Source organism: Cuculus canorus, chromosome 1 (assembly GCF_017976375.1).
Source record: "Cuculus canorus isolate bCucCan1 chromosome 1, bCucCan1.pri, whole genome shotgun sequence".
Taxonomy (NCBI): Eukaryota; Metazoa; Chordata; class Aves; order Cuculiformes; family Cuculidae; genus Cuculus; species Cuculus canorus.
The window spans coordinates 183585474-183610611 of record NC_071401.1 but is presented as its reverse complement, the minus strand read 5'-3'; the positions used below and the strand labels follow the sequence as shown (position 1 = coordinate 183610611).

The 25138-nt window shown below is 38.2% G+C and overlaps 1 protein-coding gene across 4 annotated transcripts in view; it reads right to left on the bottom strand.

Moving 5' to 3' along the window:
* The window catches only part of KCND2 (potassium voltage-gated channel subfamily D member 2), a 268704-nt gene that overhangs the window by 15968 nt on the left and 227598 nt on the right, over positions 1-25138 (bottom strand). For all 4 annotated transcript variants that reach the window (XM_054056444.1, XM_054056445.1, XM_054056446.1 and 1 more), the window contains one exon: positions 3801-3963. In XM_054056444.1, the coding sequence (XP_053912419.1) occupies positions 3801-3963 (163 nt within the window). The remainder of the gene's footprint in view (positions 1-3800; positions 3964-25138) is intronic.

The window sequence follows — 25138 nt, the reverse complement described above, 5'->3', positions numbered from 1 at the left end:
TGGTGCACAAAAAAGTTGTGAGGAGACACAGCCGGGACAGCTGCCCCTAGCTGACCCCTGCTGACCAGAAGGATATCCCATACCATATGACATCATGCTCAGCAATAAAACTGGGGGGAGTAAAAGTTCATGGGGGTCTGCAGTTGCTCAGGGACTGGCTGCACATCAGTCAGTCAATGATGAGCAATTGTTTCCTTTGCATTACTTGTTTTTCTTGGGTTTGATTCCCCATCTCCCTTTGTTGTTTCCTTCCTTCTCCTTTTTTTTAAATTATAAAACTATCTTTATCTCAACCCATGAGTTTTTGCACTTTCACCTTTCTGATTCTCTTCCCCATCCCACTGTGGGAGGGTGAGCAAGCAGCTAGATCGTTCTTGGGTGCCTGTTGGGGTTAAACCACAACACGGGGGCTCCTAGACCAACACGCAAAACTATAAAAAAAAAATAAAATTCTTCACACTGTTGTTTACAACATTTTTTGTTTGGCCGTTCATGAATCCATCCTATATTTTTGCTTTCAAGTGAAAAATCAAGCCCACATTTCATGCTCTGATTTTCTTATTTTCAGTAATTGCAAATAATTGACTTTAGATTAGCTGACAATATTTTATAGGACCTCAGCATGCAATGGAGCAGAAAATGCTGTTTAACTTTGTACATTAATGGATATGGTATTAAAGAAGGTCCATATATTTGTTAAGTCATGTCTTGCTTTCAGATTCTATTCAAACTACTGTTCAGTAAACACCAGTTTTACATGCTTTTGTGCTAAAGTCAAAAATCTTGGCTAAGTTATTCTGTTATGCCTCTGCAACTCCACCAAGATTAATTGCCTATCTCGTTTAAAGAAGTCATAATGGCTAGCTACTGCAAATGGTTCACTCTAGGCTGTCAGGTGCTGTTAAGCAGTTGTTGCAATTTATCCTAAAGCTATTTATACTTATCTAGTAACTAATTATTCACAACTTGTCAGATAAATACATTATGTACAATCAATAAATAATAAAGCCAAGCCAATCTTCAGGAGATATTTTTCTGTGTAATGGTAGAAGACTTTACTCACATGAAAGAGTCTGGTTGAACTTTACGTATTAAGTCACTTTTTGTAGCTGATAGTTGTTTGAGTGTTGTGTTGAGGCACCGTGCAAAGTCACCCTAGGGAGAAATTAGGTGGGCAACTTAAATTAAGGTTCCTCTATTTATCAGGTAATGAACGATAATGGGCAGATGGACCCACAATAGAGGCTTTTGGCTAAGAGAATATAAGGCTTGTGCCTTCAAAGATGCAGAAAAATAGGTGTATGAAAAACAGGGAAGGCATCCAGCAAGGAATGCATCTTTCAGGGTGTGGAAGACATTGTCATACAAAGAGTAGCTGCGGTACCCTTTAATGGAGCAGACACCTATTCCAACACGGTAGTTATGCCTCCTCCTTCCCCTTCTCTGTGCTGGTCTTAACTTTTGATTCCTGTTAAATATGGAATAGGAAACTGTATCCAAGCTTACCTAAACCTTTCTTTTTTCTTTCCCATCCTTTCCTTTTTCCTTTCTCCTCTTTTCTTTCCCTTTATACAAGGATCAGTCATAATACATCTGTCATAACTGTGCCACCTGAAAGCACTGATTGGCAACCAAAATAACTCGGCCTCTTGAAGTTGTTTCTAGCTGAAAAAAAGCTCCACAAAGAGGATTCTTCAAAGCTGTCTCAGTTGTGATAAATCTGCTTGAGAAAAAGCCATAGTAAGGCTACAGGGCATAATTAGTTCTGCCCTTAATTCCAATATCTATTTTGGAATATTATTTACTGTCAGGACAGGTCAGATCCTTGGAGCTTATTACCAGATAGAAGGAAGAATACATTCTGTTTATTTTACTTTGTCTTTCATTTTAATCTCTCTTTTTGTTTGTTTTTTTTTATTGAGATCTCTTTTAGAATAATGTATTTCCAAGGTTGGAAGCAGGAGCTTCTCTTTCAAAATGAGACTGTTTTTTTCTTTCTCTCTTCCATCTTCTCTTGAACATTAATAGGAGGCATCTTTTTGCCAAAAAGAAACAAAGTGAATTCTCTAATCCTGAATGACTGTGTAAAACTCAGTAAATGCATATACTGGTGGTCACATGGCTCTTGAACAAACCTAATATGAGTGACAAAGTTTTCCTCCGGAAAATTCCCAGTGCTCCTAGGACTAGATTTCAACTCTTCATTGCAAAACATTCTCTTGAGTTTTCTGACAGCCCAAAAGGCTTTTCATTTCTGAAGACTACCTTGATTAAAATTCTGTATGAGATATTGATAAAGTAAGTTATCTAATTCAGCTATACGACTATCTCAATCACGTAGGTGGTGTTGTAGTCAGAAGGAGGTACCATTGCCTGCAGGGGTTCATGATGTGCTCCATGAAACAACACCTTCCCTCAACCTACTTCTTCAGCCTTAGAGAATAGAAATAAGGTTGGCACCTAGGGAAATATTTAGTTTAGAAAGCTGTGTAAAGCTACTATTGTATTGAATGAAGCAGGAATTTCAAACTTCAATAATGTGACCTTTTTACTTGAATAATCTTCAACAATGCAGTAGAACCTTCCTGTGAAATGCAAAGCTATACTTCATAGCTAAATATGGCTAGATATGGACTATAAGGTACTTAAGAAGTGCTTTTTGTTGATTTTTTTCAGTCCATCAAAGCAATATGCTATTCAACATCTCAGTCATTTTAGATGACAGAGATTAGCTTTACAATAGGAGATATCAATGAAACACACATCCAGTGCTAAGTTAATCAGACCTCAAAGCCATTTTGTCCAAAGCAGGAATGGCATAAACATCATCAGAGGAAATCTCTCATTCTTACTGTTGACATTGTTCTGGGGACCAGAGGAACAGATGCTTTGCAGGATTGCTATTCATCACTTCATATTCCTGTTTGAAACATACAATGAGCTCACTGTTTTGCAAGGAGAAAAAGCCAGTTATGAACTCAAGCAGTTTCTGTTCAGGGAGAGATTATGCAGAATATCAGCCAGTCTGCCATTCTAATCTTTTGCAAGGTGTTTTCTAGTGTCCATCTTTTTTCATTGGTCAGTGTAAAGCAGGAATAGACTATTTTGTTTCATGACATGCAGTAGGAGGCGGTTTCTATCTGAAGTAAAGCTGGTTGCATCTGCACTTATGAAAGTTCAGAACAGGAACATTGATTTCTGGGATCAAGCAGATTTGTTATCCATGACTGGCGCAATGCTCGGAGGCACGGTAATGAAGCACTGTGTTCTGGCTGATACATGCTGTTCTTTCTCTGGCTGCTACCGCCTTTACGCAAACAGAAGTGGAAAAGTTCCTGCCAAAGACAATGTAGTGTAGAAGTGATGTATTCTCTGCATGTTCCAACTGTAGGAATGGTGAATACACAAAAATGGCACAAAAAAGAGTGGGTGGAATTAGTAGAATGGGCAGGGTATGACATTTAGATTACTGAAGCAGCATATATTTGAAATCAGTTTTCTACAAAGATGTGACATTTCTGTGGTATGCTTGATTTCTTTTATGGCCATTTTCCTCATCTGGTAATGTTCTTCCAAGATGTGGCCATTAAAGGGTACAATATCTTAGCTTGGGCCTATGGCTGACTTTCTTGGCCACTAAATATAACATAGTGTTTGCATCTGGCACATGAGCTAGGCACGTAGCACAAGCATATAGTAGTCCTTTTGCTAATAAATACTCACTTTGAGGATGCACAGCATAGAGAAACTCATATTTTATGCATGGCTCACCAGAAAAGAGGAAAAAATTAGGAGCTCACCTTTTGTGCCCTGCGCTTGTCTGCACGTTGATTCTGATGGTAGATACGGCTGAAGTTGGACACTATTACAGGAACTGGCAGAGCAATGACCAAGACCCCACTCAGGGAGCATATTGAACCAAAAATCTTGCCAGCTATTGTCTTCGGCACCATGTCTCCATATCTGGGTTAAGGAAACAAAATGCTCAGTAAGGACAAAATCTCTTCTAAGTACTGAATTTCAAAATGATTTAATTACACAATAGATTTTACTTCTCTTGCACATAATACTCACTGCATAGAAATAATACTTTATACACATATGCATACATAGCATGCCCAGTGTTGTCCACACATGATTTTAATTAGGAGCTAATGTTGGCTACCCTGTCCATCAAACTGTGGGCATCTATACTCTTCTCAGGCTGCCTCCACTGCGATGGAGAAAGAGTGATGTTGCTAACAAAAAGAAATATCAGCGTTGAAGTCCTTACTCTATCTGTTATCGGAAGAACTCATCACTTCCCATTGGCAAGGTCTTAGGGAGACCACTTGGTAAGTTAGATGCCAACCTGAATTATGTGTTCTCTCGCTTAAGCTTATTTAGCACTTTCCTCTAGGAGAGTAGTACATATTTTGGAACAAGTCACCTGCGAGATCATGGACTTTCCATCCTTGGATATTTTCAGCAATTTGTAAGACAAAACTGTGGCTGACCTAACCTATTGCTATTGATAGGCCACCTTTGAATGTGAAGTTGGGCTAGGTGACGTCCACAAGCCCCTTCCATGGTCTAGTCTAAAGTAAACAAAAAAAACTCAAGCCACAGGCAAGCAACCAAACAAATTCTAAGTGCAAATCCTGGCAGTGCTCAGAATTCTTTAGGCTGCTGGATACTGTTTTGTCTAGCAAGTAAAATCATAGTGCTACTGAAATATGTAGAGGCAGTCCAGTGACAGCTTAGTAAGATATCAACTCATTGCACTCTGTAGAGTACCATATTCTATAGGACAAATATATAATTACCTACTACAGAGTTTAATAAAGAGATAAATTACTTTGAAATAGTGTTCAAGCTTTAACTTCGCTGGATTTTAAGTTGTTATTAAACATTTATACTAGCATGTGAGTTTAGCGTGCTTGTGAGCAGACAGATAACACATTCCCTATTACAGAGAATTTATAAAATATTAACACAAGAGAAGGTAGGAAATAAAACTACAAGAGGGCCAGTGTTTGGAAAATGCTTCCTTGAAAACAAAACCTGTCTGTTCAGCAGGAACTGGAAAAATAATAGAGAAGAAGGGGGAGTCTTCAAGTCACATGGTCCAAATTGTTCACCCAGTCACGAGAAGGAGGGGATAAAGGGATAACGATATCAGATGATAGAGAATCTATATGGGGTTAGAGAACACCTCCTAGAAATGAGAGATCAGCATATGTCAAAATGGGATTACACATCACCTTGTAGCTGAAGATGAATGGTTTGCATTTTGTAAGACAAGGCAGATGTTTAACGTAAATTTTCAAATAAGTTGTCATCCAGGCAGATATAATATAGATAACCAAGTCTTAGACTATTGACAAAGATTATGTTGTGCAAAATAAATGTTTCATTGCTTTACGAAGCATGCCTGAAGGTAAAATAGTCACAGGCAAAACATACATTTGTATTTCTACCAGTAAATCCCTCTACCTGTTCAGACTTATAATGCTATTAGTTTCTGATTTCATTTCATGCAGGATTGGATAAAAATACATAGCGTAGTGTAGCCCATCTTCTAAATTATTAATATATCTAGTCTTAATTACAAGATATATAGAACTGGAAAAATACTAGAAAGAGAGTCATGCCTTCCCTCACATCAACAGTTGCACCTCACAACACAGGCATTTTTACTGCTTATCTTCCTAAAGCCAGAGCTGAGTATCAGCTGTCAGGAGTGATGCACGCCCACCTGTTCTTTTCTTTTGGGTAGGAAAGTGGATAAAGGATCTTTCAAGGTCCCTTTGTCAAATGGGAATGTTAACACCTAACTAACCCCAGTTTTTTTTTCAGACAGAGCAGTGAGATAAGCAGTGGTCATGGTGCCAGGCTGGGAAGCTTCAGGCAGAGGTTCTAGGTTCACTGATAATATTTGCTGGTTTACAACATTTGTTACTGCTTTATTTCATCCCTTCATATACAATACAAGTATTTTCTTAAATTGAATCAAAGGGTATCAACAGAAAGCAATTTAAAAGGCAATATATATTTACACACACCTGACGCAAGCAGATCTTGAAAGGCAAAATTAATGCATGTCCAATACTATTGGACATATCTCTAAAATCAGATCCCTACACTTGTATTTAGATGTCTATCACTTGAAATGCTAAATTGCTAAACCTTCTTAAGCTCACATTGCCACTGATGGCTACTGCGGAGAGAAGGCATTTCTGTATCTAATTAATTTGCTTTGAAGTTGCTCAGGGATATAGTTCATCCTGTTGATAATGTGACACTATAATTATGTGAATCAAGTGTAGACTAATGCATTAGGAGCGGTGACAGGAACTATTAGCTGATCCATCCCTAACATTCCAGTATTTATATGTGGACCTACCGACTGATATAAGGAGGTGCCTTTTCACGGTATTTCAATGTTATAGAATGAAATTTAAAAAAATAGGATTGTTTGATACATGAAGATATTTTACAATGTTTTTCTTACTTTCTGGGCAAAATGGAAAGTGGATGGATATTCTGCTTATTTTAAAACAACTTGCTTTTGATTATTTTTCTATTTCAGGTTGAATCAGTTGTAGTACAGTGACACTTTCCAAATGTAATGTTGTTTGTTTATTGTTTAGTGCTAATAATATCTTTTGCAACATTAAAAACTCTTACATAATTAGTTTTCTCTCCTGATGATAAATACTGTGTTGCATATGTTTAAATAAAATTATAGTCAGAAAAAAATAATGTCTTCCAAGAAATTAGCCTTCCTGCACTGAGAAACATATTTGAGGCTGAGAAACATATTTGCTCACTTTTGTGACAAAACAGTTTTTACTACATTTACTTTGATTAGCTTTACTCTCCTTTGGGACAGTGACATAGATTTTTTTCCTTGTGTAGGCATGATCAGAATTGTTAATGAAGTTCCTCCTGCTGGATCAAACATTACTTTTATGTATACCTCATACATCACTGAAAACCACCAATGGAAGCGGATTACCTAAAATAAAGGGAAAATTTCTTCCTGTTTTTTTCCTTGGAAAGTCTAAACTAAAAAAGAACATAATTCCATTTTCAAAAGGCAGTGTAGCTTTGTGGTGCTTGTATTTCAAAGTGGAAAAAAAAATACTTGATCTCTTAAACAAATCCTAAATTCTGCAGAAAATCTGATCCCTTCAGTTATGGAAACACAACAAATACAGAATCTTATTAAGCAATTTTCACAGTCATTTTTCAAAACGAAACTATTTCAAGGTTTTATCTAGTGCTGCTCTGCTTGTCTCATTGCTCTTCAGACTGTAACTGCAAATATATTCTCCTTTATGTGCTTTTTTTTCCTAGTTGCTGTCTTTTCGTAGCGTCATATATAGTCTGTTCCACATATGTCTATTATTGTGGCCAAAGCTCGAGTCAGTCTTTTGGCATTTATGATTTATGCTGACAATTTGATTTTGTAACATCAGAAGTGTCATCCCACTATTGCATGTTCTGGATAAGTGAACAAAAAGATACGTTGTACTGATATCTGTTATCAGTCAAGTGCATTCCACTTCATTAACCAAAAAGGGAAGGGGAAAGGCCATGACAAACCAGATGTGTCAATCAAGTTTTATCAAATCACAAGTCAGAAACTACGTGATCAAAGTAATGCCTGGGTTTCACTAGATGCAGTCCAGGCAGGTCAGAAATACCCTATTGCTCGCAGTCTGTGGATATCTGTTCACTAAGTGACACTGTGCAGGGACGAATGGATGGATGGATTTAAAGGCATGGTTGTCTCAGTTGTTTGTATTCAGCAGGTGACAGACCACTTTTTCATATTTGACTCCTTACTGCAAGGGAAGACAATAAGCCAGCGGATTCCTTTATCTTGCAAATACTGGATCTTTCAGAGTACTGATATGAGTAACATAGGTAGAATTTCTTATAGCTTTGCATGATAGATGTAGGGGCATGAAACACAACTCGAGATGCACTCAGAAGGCTGAGCTTTTGTAGAAACTTCAAATGCATGAATAGATGTACATTTACAGATGCCCAGCCTGTAACCTAAGCATGGCCACGTCAGACCTTACCTGTGGACATCCACCTGCCAAAACAAGATTGCTTTTCTAACTGATGAGTGGAATATACCTGATACTGTACCCCCATAATTCAAGAAATCTCAGACAACTGAGGCTGTATTTGTGGCATCATCAGCTGTTTATCTTCTTCCTGGATCTACTAAAGATTGTGTTTTGATGGCTTTAAGATGCAGTATTTCATAAATCAAAGGTCTGAATTATAATTAAATCAACTCATACTTTTTCTCCATTTTTTGTTTATGCGAGCAGAGAATTTTCTTCACTAATCTTAACCAACGAGAGCAATGCTGTCTATTTAACTTCTGTTTGTTTCTTTGAACACAGGACTAATCTTTTCAAGTGAAAAGTAAATGTATTTTTGAGGATAAAATAAATAATCACAGAATTGTAATTTAGCTTTATTTTTGTGTGCGCTTGACAGATCAAAATACATGTTTGGACTAGCTTACTTTGGATAAAAACACCACAGCCTCCACATGACCTCTACAGAAAATTTCTAAAACTACAGGACATATGTAATAGAAATAAACCCCAAATGTTCACTTTCACAAATATCAAATAGTTTAGACCGATAATTTCAGAAGCAGCCAAGGATAAAAAGGTCAGTGTTCCAAAACCCTAAATGCAATAATGTTTACTGACACTAGAGGGCATAAACATCATTAAAAATAAATGCAAATGCAAAACCAATTTTTAAAATCCATGTTACAAATACATGTGCCCTCTTCCACCTCCTTTGAATTAATTTTCGTTCTTTAATAAAAACACTACATTGATTTAGGTCTGTTGTCTGCTCCCATCTTATTTGCTGAAAAGAAAAGCTAGAAACATTTTTGCTTTCAAACATGTAAAACATATCAGAAAATAATGGAGTTGTAAAATAAATGAAAAGACATTAAAATTTATTTTGTAATATTTATTCAAAAAGCAAGGAAGTTTATGACCAAAGAATAATGAAAATACTATGAAATCCATGGAAACTAAACAATCTTTGTAGAAGTAAGCACAACATATTTTTTTTTTATGCATGGCACACAAATCATGTTTCCCAGTGGATTTAGCATGTTGTTCAGGCAGAGTTCAAGCTTTTTTTGCACTGGAGTTGGTTAAAAGAATGGTGTCCTGTCTTTCCATGACAAGGTCTATCCTCCCACCCTCCAGCTGCCTACTCGCTCTGGGCAGGGTTGGTGCTTCACCCACCTGAGTGGGATGATGATGCATCTGCCCTCTTGCTTCCCTTCTCCACTAATGGTTGTTTCCTGTTCTCCAGGAACCGCAGGCAGAGCCCTAGAGGCTGCTCTGGTGAGACTCTCAGCGAAGATTATCCAGCTGCTCATCAGCCCATGCGTTTAGGCAGGCAGCCACCTAATCGGGCACAGAATTATGTGCCAGCAGAGGAGAGAAGGCAAGAAAAGCAATTCCTACTTTCTCTGACACTAACAGTAATCATGATGAATCCGAAGCCTTACCTAGGTCTTAAAATAGCCTAATGATTTTGGAAAAGTAATTTCTAATAATACAAAATATTGCTGTTAGCGCGAGATGCAGAACATAACATAGATTATTTCAAATTTTATTCCAGCCTAGGGAGATTGTGCATAGAATAGCAAATAATCTTTCCAGCTGCTTTTACTGCTGTGAAGGGCGCTCTGTTGCAATAGTTCTCTCTTCTGCTCAGTGCTGATGGACATGGTCCCCGCTGGGGTCCATAAATGTTCCTCCAAGAGCTGACCAGAATGGTTTTATGAATGATGAACACCGCATCTGCTTCTCAAGAGTGGCACTGCTCCTGGACTTTCCAGCCTGCAGTGCAAGAGAGTCAAATATTGGCCCTGCACCTGACTGAGTTTGCAGTTTCTGAAATACAAAATTTCTCATAAAATTCAGGGGTTTGATTTTTTAAATGTGTGCCAGGGCTTTCATCCAAGAAGCTTAAACAGATTTATGAAGGTGGGCTTTTGTACACAGCGGTCAAGAAAAGGAACTTTCGCATAGAAAAGTTAAAAGACTTGCCTGAGGAAACCCTCTGGGCTTCTTGCAGTGGAGACAGTGATCCATATAGCCAAATTCCTTCTGTTTTCATTCTCCATAAAGTATCAAACCCCAAAAGGTAACAAAAATCTTTTTTTTTGTCATCTCTCACCCACTCCATTGGAAAAGATAATATCCTAACTGTTCCTGATAAGGTGCAAAGTATCATGGAAATGTGATGTCTGGTTCATGTTGTAGGAGGGCTATTTAAACTGCCAGAGCTATGGCTCAGTTGAATCCTACCAGCTGCATCGAAGTCACACAGACATAGTACTGGGGAGGTTTTTTTATTTTGGTTTGGTTTTTTTCCCCCCAGATTTCAGAGTTAAAAATGAGCATGTCTGTTTTTAAGACAAAGTGAATTATTTCTGAAAGGACTGAATGCTTTTTATGGCTAAGAAAAGAAACACAGCAGAAAAAATATATTTGATGCAAAAGTTGCAAGCTGGCATTCCTAATGTTACCTAAATCTCGGTGATTCTCACAATGCACTGGCCATCATCCACATTCATAGGTAAAAAATGGGCCTTTTTTAGAGTCTGCAAGCAAAGGGAGCTTTGCAGAACCATTTTCATGGTAGCAGGCTTCTGCGTCGAATGCGTATGCCCTCACCCTGCATGGCCCCTGCCAATGCCCAAGCCCTCTTCTGCCAAAGATGATACTGAGACCACAACAGTCACTGCATGTGGTCTCTATATATTGAAGCAGGCATTGCCTTGTGTTTCCAAACCCTTTTTTGGCTTTTTTTTTTTTTTTAATTTTAACTATGTAGCATCATATCTCATTATGGAGTACCTTAGAACTGAGGCTTCCAGCACCAGCTTCTGTGATAGAGATGCTCACACAGTGAGAGATCTACCATATATTTGGTGGGGTTTTATGATGTTTACAGCAGAAGGAGGATTTAATGTTAGCAATACAATTCATCAGCTGGAGTACCACACACCCCAGAAAGGAGGAGTGACTAGTTAAGCTCTGCCTTTGTGCTGTCATGGACATGGGATTAAACCGATATCAATTAATTCCCTTCACATGAAGATTAGCTGTAAGATTCGGCAGATACCTTGTAAGGGAGCAAATATCAATTAACCAGTTCAACTTCAAGACCAGATAAAAATATACTGTCAGTGAAGACCAGAAAATACCTGGTTTGAGGGTAAAAAGAGAAGTGCTATGCATAAAACAATATTATAGCGATGTCAAATTATATCTGACAATTGCAAAAAGGTGTCCTTGTCTATGAAGAGTGCTGTAAATTGTTGTAAAGCTGTTCCCTAGATCTTCCAAGCTGCTTGGTGACTAAATTCTGGCAAGTAGACACTAATTAGACATTTATTTCAACATTACATCCAACAACAGATAATGTAAATTGCTCCTGATAATAAGTTCAAGTGGAATTTCAAAATAAGCATATCAACTGTGTGACCTTATGTAGTCAACCCGTACAACTTGAAAAGTATCTAAGTTGCTGTCTAGGAGCTAACACTAGTTTTAAAACACCACTGTATGTGATTGTGAAATTATCCAGGGCTAGATTGGAAGAATGAGACAGAGGAAAGTAAATACATCGTCATTTCCGAAAATCATCTTTAGTCCTAAGAATACTATATCTAATTAACATGGAATTCATTTGCTGTATTACTTCAGAATTTCAACTGCTTAAGACACCATGGTGATAAGCAGAGAATATGTGCTTAGATGGATAATTATTCATAAGATGGTACAAACCATTACAGGAAGTATATATATTTCCTCTGTCACTCAGATACTTTGCATTTTCTGGGGCCTGATGTAGGCATTCCCCTTTTTTCATTCTATTTTATGTGAAACCAAAAGTAACTCAAAGAAAAAAAAAAAAAGAATTTGATCTTTGCTCCTTCAACCCTGATTTACTTCCCTAAGAGCAAATGTTCCAAGGTCTTTTCTCCTAAATATCAATGACATATCACTTATATAGTCAGGATCTAATTTTTCAACAGATTTTTTTTCAGTGCACGTGCTCCCACAAACACATATATACAATGAACGGACCAGCTCTTTCAAGGCTTAGAAATGAACAAAAGAACACCAGTAATGGGTCAGACCAAAGCTCCACTTAGCCTAGGATTCAGTCTCCAAAATTTGGCCAGAAGCAAACAAATATGTAGGGAAAAAAGAGTAGGCTAAATCCACATGATAATATCTTTGAATTCTCTTCCATCCTCCATCCACTTAGAAATACCTCAAGGAGTACCAGAACTGTAATTTCTTTGTAACTAGTGATACTTAGTGAATAGCATTTCCATGGGTTTTATTTTGTCCCCTTAAATCCATGCACATTTTTGTCATTCTCAGTACTGTTTGGTAGTTCCTTTGGTCGGTGTCCTTTTGAGTGCTCTGAATACAGTTCCTTGCTTCGTATGATGCCCCCAGCCAGGTCCTTTTAAAAGAACAGCTGGTGCGTGATCTTTGGCCACCCTCCTCCTGCTATTTGTGTTTTCATACTTGTGTACCTTATGTCTCTTCCAACCTGAGAAGTCCTACTCTGTTCATACAGAATCTACTCCCTAAATTTGATCATACTTTTTGCCCTTTTCTGAATCTTCTCCAATGCTTTAGCACTTTTTACAAGAAAACAAGACTAGAACCGCATATAGTTTTCAAAGATGTATGGACAGGTTTAGAATAGCTTATTTTTCTGATGCCAACTTGGATGGTGAGCTGTTATTATTCACAATGTTGATTCATGATTTCTTACCCTTGTTATTTCTCTGTCCAAATATTTATTGGTGGGACCTGGTAAAATTTGCCTTACTTCCCAGATCTCCATCACTGACTGAGGAAAAGGAGCTGTTAGGCTTGGAGTTTTGGTGACTATCACAACATAATCCTTACAAAATGATCAGCAAAATGGCATTGCTCACCCAACACCTGTGCTAAGCAGAGGAAGAAAATGCACTCCTAGTTTTGTACCAATATTTAAGTTAAAAGTTTTTGGTCCTGTGAATAAGAATTTTTAGAGGGTTTCTCTCCTTGTTTTTCCCCCCCCTTTTTTTTTTTAACTTTTTCTTCCAGAAAATCCTTTCCTAGAAATAGAATACAAAGTTAAGTGAAAGTGTGTCATATATCATGTAGAAATAGAAACCAGGATGAATGCACTTGAATCCCAGACACTCAGCATTTTAAATAAATAGGTATAAATATAATAGAATGTAAAGAATTTCCAGCAGTTCCTACTTGAGATATTAATTGGAAGCAACATGAACATCAGGATACAAAAAGCCTCATCTTCAAAAGTACCACCATCTTCAGCTACTCTTCACATTAAACATAAGGAGTGAAAGGTGGGCAATGCCTTCAACTGAGGGCCACAGCACATAGTAAAGACAGAAGAACCCATAGTGTAGGTACTAAACAAGACTAATGTGAGATTTATCGACTATGCAAGGTCGGCTGCAAAGAGTCCAGTTGCGGGATCCATTGATTCCCAGCAGGATGGATGAGGGTTTGACACATCCTCCCTGGGAAATGATTCCAAACGCAGCTGCTAAGTATCACCCGTCTCCCTGACCTGTCCTTGTTTGGTGGATGTTCTCTGTTCCCCCAGACACCTCAACAGCAGTGGAAGATGACAACAGTGCATACATCTGCATTCTTCTAGGAACACACTGTTCAGTAAAAAATTTCAGCATAGTGACTAATATCAGGGTTGAGCTGTGAAGCACAGGTTATGGAGCAGATTGAAATGCATCTTTTTGAAGCCCAGGGTATGTTCTGATGTGCTACATCACTTCAGTGGAAGGGAGGGGAGAATTTTCCTATTAGCACTACGATTAGGTACAGTCTGGCTCCAGTGTTGCTGTTTCATCCCAGAAACATTGCTGAAAATTTTATGTAATTAATTCCTCCTACAGATTTTCCTTTCATTGCAATACTTATGCTAAATAGCAGTGAAGTCCAAACAAAACATTGATCTGTCAATCCATTCCTAAATTTCTCTTGAGTATATATTAGCCACCAGGTCAAACTGATCCAAGTATAAATCACATTACACCAGAAAAGCACTGTGGAAGTTTGTGAGGACAGCAGTGCCTTTTTTGTGTGGCAGCTACTGGGCACGGCACTGAGATCAGTCAGCTGATTTCACTTGGGAATCAAATTCTGTTGCTCCCACTTTCCAGTAAAACTGTGACTGACGGTGGTTTTAGCCACTACTGGCACTAATGTTGTTCAGTGGTTTACTGGTCAAATCAAGATGCAGGATTGATTCCCAGCAAATTCGGAACTCTTTGTTCTGCTTTTTTTTCCATCAAAGCACTAAACAAAGTAGCCAGTCTGTAGCAGAGATTTCACTTTACCCTTTGGTACATCTCACAACTAAAAAACATTCTGATTTTAATTCCACGTATTTAGTCCTGTCAGATAACATTGGTTTTTAATATGTTAAAACACTGAGAGTGAAAATATTTTGTAAGTATTCCTGGAATAATAAACAGAATTATTTTCTTCTCTTTGGAAATATTCAGAAATCCCCAACCTTTCAATTTCCTCCTTATTACTTGTTTTCTTCAAGTATTTTCACCTTATTTGAAAAAAGTCTATTGTGTCACACTCAGCTCTGGCCAGTTAGGCCAAGCTAATTTTTTGTTTGACAACACAACCACCCATGAACCAGTATTATTTTTAAACTCCTTTAGGCAAAGCTGAAAAACACAAAATAGCTCATAGCGGTGTGAAACTGTTACTGGCCTAACTGTCTAGGGACGTCTGCCAAATATTAAATACTTCAGTTAATTTTTCCCTAATGCTGACTCTAAATCGGTTAAACCAATAGTAAAAACTACTCTAGTATATTTTTATGCACACCCACCCCCCTCATATGAAAAATATATGTGTCTCTATGTATATGTATTTGGGTGAGGCTAAGAACTTTCCCTTTAAGATAGAAATAATTGCTTAGTACAACTTTTGTGGAACTAGAAATCTATCAGAGTCCAGGATCTTGGTGTCCCTTTCCAGCTAGTAGTCAAGAGAATAATTTTTCTGAGGGCATCTACTGTTATTTTGCCTCCAAAATTCATCTCTTTCCTCTTTTACGTCATTTTTAATGCCTCTCTGTTTAGAATAAGTTTGAGAAAACACATCAGTGGAAGTTACTAGCGGCAATGGACCATTTACTATTTTTTTCCATTGGTATAATTGTCTTTTCTCTTTTTTCCAATTTTCAGGGGGTTTTGAGCTTGCTTAGATAAGTCCAGGAAAAATGAAACAATTCACTACCACAAGTGTAGCAAAACAAAAGCCTCTTCTCAGCTCACTCAAGGTTCTTCACAATTCTGCTTTCCATCAGCACTAAATCACCCCAAACCCTGGAAAAGGACGGGATGCTATAGCATTCAATCCTCTTAAAGTTTCCTGGCAGGGTAATTTGTTTCAACTGAGCATAGTTATATCCCCTTTCTTGCAAAGAAACCAAAAGCTTGTGTGAGCTGCTCTGCTCATGGGCAACTTAATCCTTATCCTGCCAGGCACTGCCTCTGCAGACGGTAAGAGCTTGGCTTTGCATAGTTCATATAATTTAAATAGGGAAATCTGCACTTATTACACAAGAGAAATATTGGACCAATGGTTAGAAGACTAAAGTCCTCTCTTAATCAGATTGTGCAGCGTGGACTTCATCAATGAATGCTTCATCGCATCGGCTTTGAGTCTTGACATGAATTTGAATAGATAACTTTGGATATGGAAATACAGCAGCATCTTATGAAGGGTGGAAATGGGTTTGCCTACTTTTGCCAGTTTTGATACCGCATTTTGTGATGTGACCTCTTGTGTGCTACTAATTGGAATCAAGCCACCAATGAATCTCTAAACATTTGCACACTGCAATGGCATGGTAATGACTTTCTGTCACTGCTAACTCCATTCCTATCTGAATTTATGTCCCATAACTGTGAGGCTCTGTATCTCATTACCAGTCATTCAGGCATCAAGCTGCATAACGCTGACTACTACCATTTTTTTACAGGTAATAAACAATTTTTCCATGTGTTTTCTCTATTTTTAAACAAATCTCCCTCTCCGTTGAATACAACATTTAATGACTTTCTGCCAGAGCCCTTTCAAAATTTAACTTTTTAGAGACTACTCATAAGTCCTGAGTTTTCTCATGCAACTCTCAAAAATGGAGCTTCTGGACCACACTCATCCTTTCCATCACATTTTTAAAAGAAAACTTTGCAAAGTTTCAGTGTTCTTTAAGAATTCTGGAGCTTTGTGGAAAATTTGCCAGATGCCCAACGGTAAAAACTAAGGATTTTGGAAGGTTGTGCGAGACTTCTCCACCTAGAGAGATGTGAGTATAGGTACCCCACATGTGTACCCAAGAAATCATGCTACTGGGAATGCTGGAAACAAATTTTCTCAATCTCTTCTTGTGCAGCCTGTGTTTCACAAAATGCTTAAATATTGAGCGAGCCACGCCTGAAATTTTGTACTGTTTCAAGTGAGCAATAAAACCACAGCTACCTTAAGTCTTGTAGTTTTTTTAATGAATCAATTTTCATTTTTGAATTACAACATAGAGAAAACACTTCACTCACTAACAGTGGGTAAAGCTTTAGGAGCTTTCATGGAAGATCAAATCCTCATGCAGAAAATCTTTTCAATCCCAGCTCTCCAACAGTTGGTTCGACTGCACTAACACTGAAACCAGAATTCAGAGGGAACATCTGCACATAATTACTTGCCTTTTGGAAGAAAAGTCTTATCCTATCCTTTCTCTTCTCCAGGTTTTGAAAGATGAATGGGTGTCACTACAGATGATGGCTCAGTATGCACTCCTGGATCATGTAGCCCTCCTTGTAGCATGGATCTGGATTCTGCTAAGGAACTGGAATTCAGTCCTACAGCAATACTTTGGCTTTTTTACCCACCAAATGGCTTACACTGACCTTCCCCAAAGGGCAGACTCCATTTTTAGGTGTCTAATTCTGCCATCATTACTTGGCACAGCCTGTGTGCAAATCGTTATGCCTAATAATTAGATACTGCAGTGCTCAGGGTTGTGACATGAGACTTTCTGAATCATTAATATTATGCCTGCACAATACTTTCCCCTTTCAGAGGTTGTGTGTCATTCTCAGCGAAATGCTGTGTTATGTCAGACATCCACATGGAAGCACTGTAAAAATTGCCTTTTCAGTAACGATTTTTGTGCTGCAAACAGGGTCTCTTTCTGCTTATCCATCGAGCAGTGAATTCCCCAGACCAGTAATTCCTGAACATTTTAAACCACACACCAGCTTTCTTTGACCTGCTGTGAACCTTTAGAATCATGCTGTTAATTGAAAACACTATAAAAGCAATATAATGCAGACCATTTCTTTTAGCCTTGCAGGCTATGTTTTTGGACCCCTTGATGTAAACAATGCCTAAGCAAATAAAGCTCCTCCTGACCAGCACTCTGACCATAGCTGAAAGATTATTTCCTGAGCAATTCTCTCCAGCTTGACCTCAAGATCCACAAGAGCATCAAAGAATAATCTAACAGCTTCTACCTGTCTCCACTTCAAGTACAACTATATTCGATATATTTATCTTTGTGTTTGTCAAAATCAATCAGGAACTTTAAGCAATATCTGACAACCCTTGTGCTTAATTTTGCCTGTGCCATTCACTGAAAATTTTGTCCTTGGATTTTAAATTTCTACTCAACCTTTTGGTTCAAAATGTGTTACTTTTATCTCTACAACAACACGCACAATTTAATGAGGACTGCCAAACCCTCTCCTTTTTATGCATTTTCAATTAGTTTTGCTTCTTACTGACTATAAATCTCTTTTTAGAGACCTTTATATAGCAAGTCTTCTGTCCTTTTCTGCTGTCAGATTTGTTGTTTTCAGTGTATTGAACACTGATTTCCTTCTGTTTCTCCTTGACTTTCTTATTATAGGTACTTTCTTGTTTGTGCCCACACTACAACTGCATAGCTTTGGAGAGGGAGCAGGCACCCTGGGAGAAGAGAGTGAGTGCTGCAGTCCTGCTGCAAAAAGATTATATATCTCAGAGCACTACTCCATGAACTTGACTGGGGCTGCCTGACAATTGCCCCCTGAGTCACCACTGATTTTCAGCTCTGTACAGGAGCTGCGTGTCTAGAGAACAAATGAAGAAATGATCTGCTAGTCTCAAGCTGCTACATGGTATGAGAGGCAGAGAAGTCACGGGTATGGCTGCGTGTTACTGCTGTGTATGTTGTGTCATGTTGCACACACTTATCTCCAGAAGTTACTTTTACTCTCCTGTGGGAGGTGGGAGTAGGTGTCTCATGATTGCAAGGACTCTTAAACTTACTTTTAGCCCAGAGACTTAACACATTGGTCATTGTGGACTGAAAATCCGAGATGTTATTTTATTTCAAGAGTTGCTTTTTCAAAAGTAGTATTTTCAAGCGATATATAACTTCTGATAAGGATCAGATTCTGGCCTTTTAACTTGCACCAACAGTTTCACTTACTCCAATAGAGCTTCTTTTATGAATATCCGCTCTCAGCTCTAAGTAGTTGATGTTTGTGATCTGGCTCACAATCTATATTTGAATGCAGAGGAGACCCCCATCAAAGCTGATGTTTATGTTGTTCCTTGTGATAATAAGGCACATTACTTAATAAGACAATTTGCATAATTTCTATTAATTTATCTTCTGCAAGAGATGTCCTTACTTTTGCCCATCCTTTTTCAGAATATTCAGAAATGCTCTCACATTTGTACTGGTCCCTTGAACCCTGCTTAACTTCACTTCGTGCCACACGAGAGCTTCTCCTTGATGCCGTGTCACTCTTTTCAGTACCCTGCTTTCCTCTACAGCTGCAGTCGCAGCACCCTTCTTAGAAGGAGAGATTGCTTAGAGCCAGCAAAGAAGAAGTGGCAGTGGTAGGCAGGGCTTGGATCTACTCCACTACCACAGCCAAACACTGGAACAAACCATTCTTATCATTTTCATACTTAGAAGTCCTTCTAGTACTACAAAAATGGAACTAATAATAATTTTCATAGAAAGAGTAAAAATAGTTCAAACATCTGAGAATGAATAATCATGTGGTCTTATTACTGTAACTCCTGTCACATTTGCTGGCTTTTCCTCTGGTGCATTTTAGGTCATGCTTCACCCTGCTGGTAAACTTAGACTGTGAGATCTCAGAATTACTTGTGCTGGATCAGCTCTGGGTGTCAGACAACTAAAAAGCTTCTAAACCACTTTTCATTGCTTTCAAAGGAGGGCAAATTTTGATTGTAAATATTAGGAGTGTTTTCATTTATTTTTACTCAAAAACCATGGTATTACAAGCTCATATGCCAGATAATAATTCAAGCCCTCTCTCCAAGCCTTTCTTTCTTTAAAATGCTCAAGAGTATTCACCACTAAATGCATTTGCCTTAGGAGCTAGAAGATCTGTACTTTGTATTACCAATATTACGTCTTTAATAAGCAGGCATGCATGTACATCACTGGCATATTCCTCCTCAGAAGGAGTGGGAAGGAATGGAGAAAAAATTCCACAGGAGGTCAACTCTCACAAGAAAGAAAATAAAAGACCAAATTAATGGAAGCTTCTTAGAGAATAAAGCAGCTATTTCCATTTGCGTAAATAATCAGGACATAGCAGTATGTTCCCCTTCTGATTTCATATTACTCCACTTTGCTTTTCCTGTTTTATCCACAGCCAAAAAAATATTCTATCTTTCTGGTAACCTCTGATCCTCTCATTCATAAGAACTAAAGCCTGGTCATTTAATCTCAAATTCCAGTTTGCAGGATCGTGGCCTACAGGCTTTGGGATTCTGCCATCATATAAATCAGTGTGCCACTATATGCATAACCCGAGGACAACATCACAGAGAGAGTGAAGAACAAAGGGCATAACGAAAGAGAAGAAAGAGGTCCTCATGGATGTGGTTCCTCAGGGATTATTACAGACATATCTACGAGGACAGCCACATGCGTGGTCCTCCCACTTGGTGATTTGACTCTGCAGAGGTTGGGCGAGGCATCTCGTGTTGGTCACATTTTCAAGAGAGTTATATGCTCCAGCTCAATGCTGTGCTGACATAGGCCCCAGACTAAGACTGGATTTCATCCCACCAGCTCAGAGAGCAGATGTAAGAGGTATACAACCCTAGGCCTGTACCTCCAGTGTGTTTACTGCTCACTGCTGCTCGTAACCCACAGGGAGAACAGCACTGCTTCTTCTCTGAGGACAGGATGGTATGATTCTCAGTGGACAACATGGGCCACATTTTAGAGTGTGGTTGCTGGTGACTGGAAGACAGTAACTCATCTCATCCACACCTATTCTAACAATTAAAAAAAAGCATGAAACAAAAACAGTCAATGTCATCAGATTTCCTGAAATACAGAGTTCATCAAAGTGTAGGAATGAATCAGTGGTGCTAAGTTCCTGTTATTACAAGTGTTTGCTGCAGTAAAGAACCAAACCCTAAATGGTGCTGGAGAAACACTAAAGACAATAAAAAATTCATGACAGTCCTCAAGTAATTGATGCATTTTAGCTTGTAGCTAAGAGATTGAGCAGATTAATCCTTAAAAACTTCATCACCTTACATAGTTTATAAACCTATATTACACATTACTTGAAAAATAAACCAGAATGCGACAAAACCCAACAAATATAATAAATGCTGCTTTTCTTCCAAAAATCTTTTGGACATGTCAGATGTAATCACATTGATACTTCTTTTACTTTATTCCCATAAAAGGGATGAATTTGTGGAGGTCATGTACTGTGTTATATCTAGCCATTTTTACTCAGCTGAGCTGTTAAGCAAGAAATGCATTACGGCTACACAGTAGCTCTTGCCAAGAGCGGAATGGCAACACGAAACCCCCAACACTTAGCAGTGGAAACTTCATTAAAATATTTCTTGCTTCCTTTTACAGACAAATAATTTTGTTTTGTTCAAGCAAAAATCCCATTGTTACACATACATGGATGCTATTTTTAGTATCTCAGTCTCTCAGGGTTTCAGGGTAGCAGTCATGGAAGACCAACACAATGTTTTTTTGCCCTTCTTCTGTAAATAATGCCCTAGAACTCCATTCTAGATCCTATATGCAGTATCTGAGGAGGGGAACAGAATCTTAAGATGAAAGAGAGGGGTATTTTTCCAGCTGTGGCCAATATAAAGGCAATGTGTGTGCATTTATGAGTACTGTCTGATCTTTTTCATTGAACTAGCAGGAGTAGGATTAGACCCCATAATACTTTTTTCAAACTGGCAGGAAGTGGATTAAGGCTGAAACTACAGATAAAAACCTGTTCTCTTCAAAAACAATCTGCCAAGTGTTTTCAGGATCTAAATGCAAAAGACGTTTGTAAGCACTAGAAGAAACTACTTTTGAGTTCACATTTATTTACTTAGAGGACAATTCCATAATGACGAACAATTACAAGTTTGTGACAAGAGTGTTCTTTAAGCTCTGGAGATATAGTCTCCTTTGATTTCTTATGTAAAAATGTCATTTATTAAATAGAGTTTTGAAATCAGTGTGACAGGGAACCTAAAATAGAGGTCTTTAATGAAGACATCTTTCAAGGCAGTGAAAGGTTTTGCTGTGACACAACATTATAACAACCCTGTTGACTAAACTGTAACCTCATTGACATCAATGAACTCTCACTGGAATCAATGGGCCCGTATTACAGAAAAAGTGACAATTAATTTAAGTCTGGAAGTCAACCTCTGTCATGTGGAGTCTTTAAAAAAAAATAGCAAATAAGCTCCGTATTGTTGATGACGAGAATTTATTACTGGTGCAATGCTGATAAGGTGTACTTATAGCAAGAGACAAAGGCAGTGTCTATGCTCCAAAAACCTAAGCAGAGATTATAGAGACAGGACATGAAGCCAAAATGGAGAAAAACCTGAATAGGAGTTAAAGCACACATTCTTACATAATTTTTGAGAATGCTGTTTTGTAACGGGAATGATCCTTTCTGCAGTAAGAATGATGGGGCACACAATGCATTGTTGTACAGACCTTCATCTGGATTCACCTCAACTCTCTTTGGAAAGCTGAGGTGTCTGAATTGGAGAGCTCTCCATTTTCAGTGTATAGTTAAGCCATTTCCAAAGACTTCAGGATAACTTCTTTCTCATCATCATCTGGAAGCCTAGGTAAACTGAAGTGCTTTAACTATGAAGAGCTAAACGCAGAAGAGATGAATCTCAGACCATACATTTATGTTCTCGGAAGCAATGTTCAAGAAGCTCAGAGACCAATGATGGTGCTCTTTAGAAGTTCCTCAGCTTCTCTTTCCATCTGTCAAGATAAAAAATGTTTCTTCTCAATAGATGAGTAAATACTCAGGGCAATAAAATCTGTCTTTTACCCTGAGGTGTCCAGAACACTGCGGCTGTTCTTTTTTTCTTGTTTCTTATACTGGGCTTACCTGTCAGTAGCTGCATACTTGAGCATGTGTATGCATATTAATCACCTCTGGCCAGACTTTTAGGGAGTCTTGTGAATAATACATCTGCTTTTTATTAGAAGTCTGATACTTACAGTTGGACTATCTAATGCTTGGTGTTAGAAGTGATACTTTTGACTTTGTTTTTGGTTTACAGTTGAGGTTGACGATCATTTCTAGTCTAAAGATATTCTATTCCTTTTTTAATGCAATTCTTGTTATTACAGTGCCTTAAGCAATGAAATATATACTTCAATATCTTGTGTACTTGGTCTATTAAGATACACATGCTCTTCTCCCTTTCCTTTTCATTTTATATGCTCATACATTTTTATGATACTACTCTAAAGGATTATCTGTAAATCAGATCATGCTCAAGTTTTATATTAGTATGTGCTAAATATTATACAGAAACTGTTCAAACCTATTTAACACACTAGACTGGAAACCTTCTACTGTGAGGTATCTTATTGGGCATTTCATAGGTCTCTAATCTCTATTAGCCTGAATAAACAACTACAACACACACAAAGTGGTGAGATCGAGAACTGGATTGCTTACTGAGGCAGAAATGACAATAATGTTTCTGCAAGTTCGTGTTAGCAAAGTCAACAGAAAATTACATATATCAGTAATTTGTTGTCCAGAGACTGAAGTATTTTCATTTCTCTACTTGCCATAATCATACTTAAAAAAGAATAAAACATAAAGCACCTCTGCATCTACAAAGGCAGTCTGTATGTTCACCAGTGCTGAGCTCAGATGATTTCTTAGTAAAAAGCAATGTCACTTCTTAAGCATTTGGGCTGAAAATATTATGCAATGGGATTTCTTTCATGATCTGAGATGCTAATCTTTCTAACTGCTACTCATTTTAAAGAAAGGACCTAGCGCCAGCCTGTGAGAAATGGAAAAATATGGTATAAGCTGAAAGACAGTAAACAAGGCTTTTTGGAGCTCTTCAATGGCTTATTGCCATATCCAATTGAACACAGATGTGCTGTCCATGTTGATGTAAGGAATGGCACAATGACTGCTGAGAGCTGTAGAGTTTGCAAACTAGAACCCCGCAGAAGGTAAGGCTGCAAGTTGCATCCCTGAGGTACAGGCAAACTGCTAGTGCATTTTCAGTCTAGCAAATCCAGGCAGCGTTTTCACAAAAAAATATCATATAATAATACCAAACTGGAGAGAAAAATGGGATAAGGGATAGGAGAGTGCTAGTCCAGCCTCTACATGTGGCTTACTGTATGAAATTGGGCACATTTATGATTACACAATGAGCCAGCAGCTCTTAAGAGCTAGTGGGTTCTCAGGACTCTCCTTGGGCTGAAGTACCATTAGATATGTAGTCCTGACTATAGTCCTTTGCACTTCTATTTCACCTCCCTTTCCTTGACCTCTCTTGTATTTTCAGTTGTTGCAGGGTTTGAGATACCTCATCCCCAGGGAAAAGCTGTTTTGTACTTACAGCGTGAACATGGAACACCTAGTTACGTGCATTGGGGATATTGCACAAATAAAAACTCTGAAAAAAAAATAAATTCTAAGCCTAACTAACTCAAGGCAGGTAACACGCCCACTTCACATCCATATCAGACCTTCACTTTTGCTTAATGTCATCATCAGTTTCTCTCCCCCCCCCCCCCCCCCCAAATTAAGAATAGTTATTTTTTATTAGACTTTACTGAAATACTGATTGGGCTAATAGCATTTTTTAATTGTTACACTATTTCTTTCCTGCTTCAGGCTAACTTTCCTAGTGAGATTCTAAAATGAAGCAGATGATATGACATGGTACTCAAATTGTAACTGAATTATTAGATTCTGTTTGATTTTATTTTTCATTTAATTGTAAGCCTTCTTCTTCAACTTCACTGTAGTTCAATACATATTTGATAACTATGTTTATTTACATTGTGTGTCATAAGGCTTTTATGTATTTTCTCTGAAGAATCTCTGCACTACTGGATACTGCAAGTATTTGGAAAAAAATCTGTGGGTAAATTAGTGAGTACTTGTGCAAGATAATAAAAGAAAGGCAAGCTTGCGTCTGCATGCTACATAAGATCCAGTAGGATTTACTTGGGCCCAGTGTCACCTGAACATAACTAAATTCTGCTTCTAATGCCACTTTGGATATGAATAAAATGCAGTCATATTTATACAGCACTGGGCCAGTAGCATGGAAACTGGTTTGCCTGGAACATGTCCAGGCACCACCTGGAATCTAAAATATCAGGAATGTGGTGGGTTAGCCTTGATTTGCTGACAGGTGCTCATAAAACTGCTCTATCACTCCCCCTCCTCGACAGGACAGAGGGAAAAGATAGTGATGAAAAAGCTCATGGGTCAAGGTAAGGCAGGGAGACTTCTGACTCTTCCACCCCCTCACCCCAAGAGAATGGGGAATGGAGGTTTTGGTCAGTTCATAACACTCCATCTTTGCAGCTCCTTCCTCCTCACACTCTTTCCCCTCTCCAGCATGGGTCCTTCCCATGAGCTGCAGATCTTCAAAAACTACTCGAGCATGGCTCCTTTCCATGAGGGTAC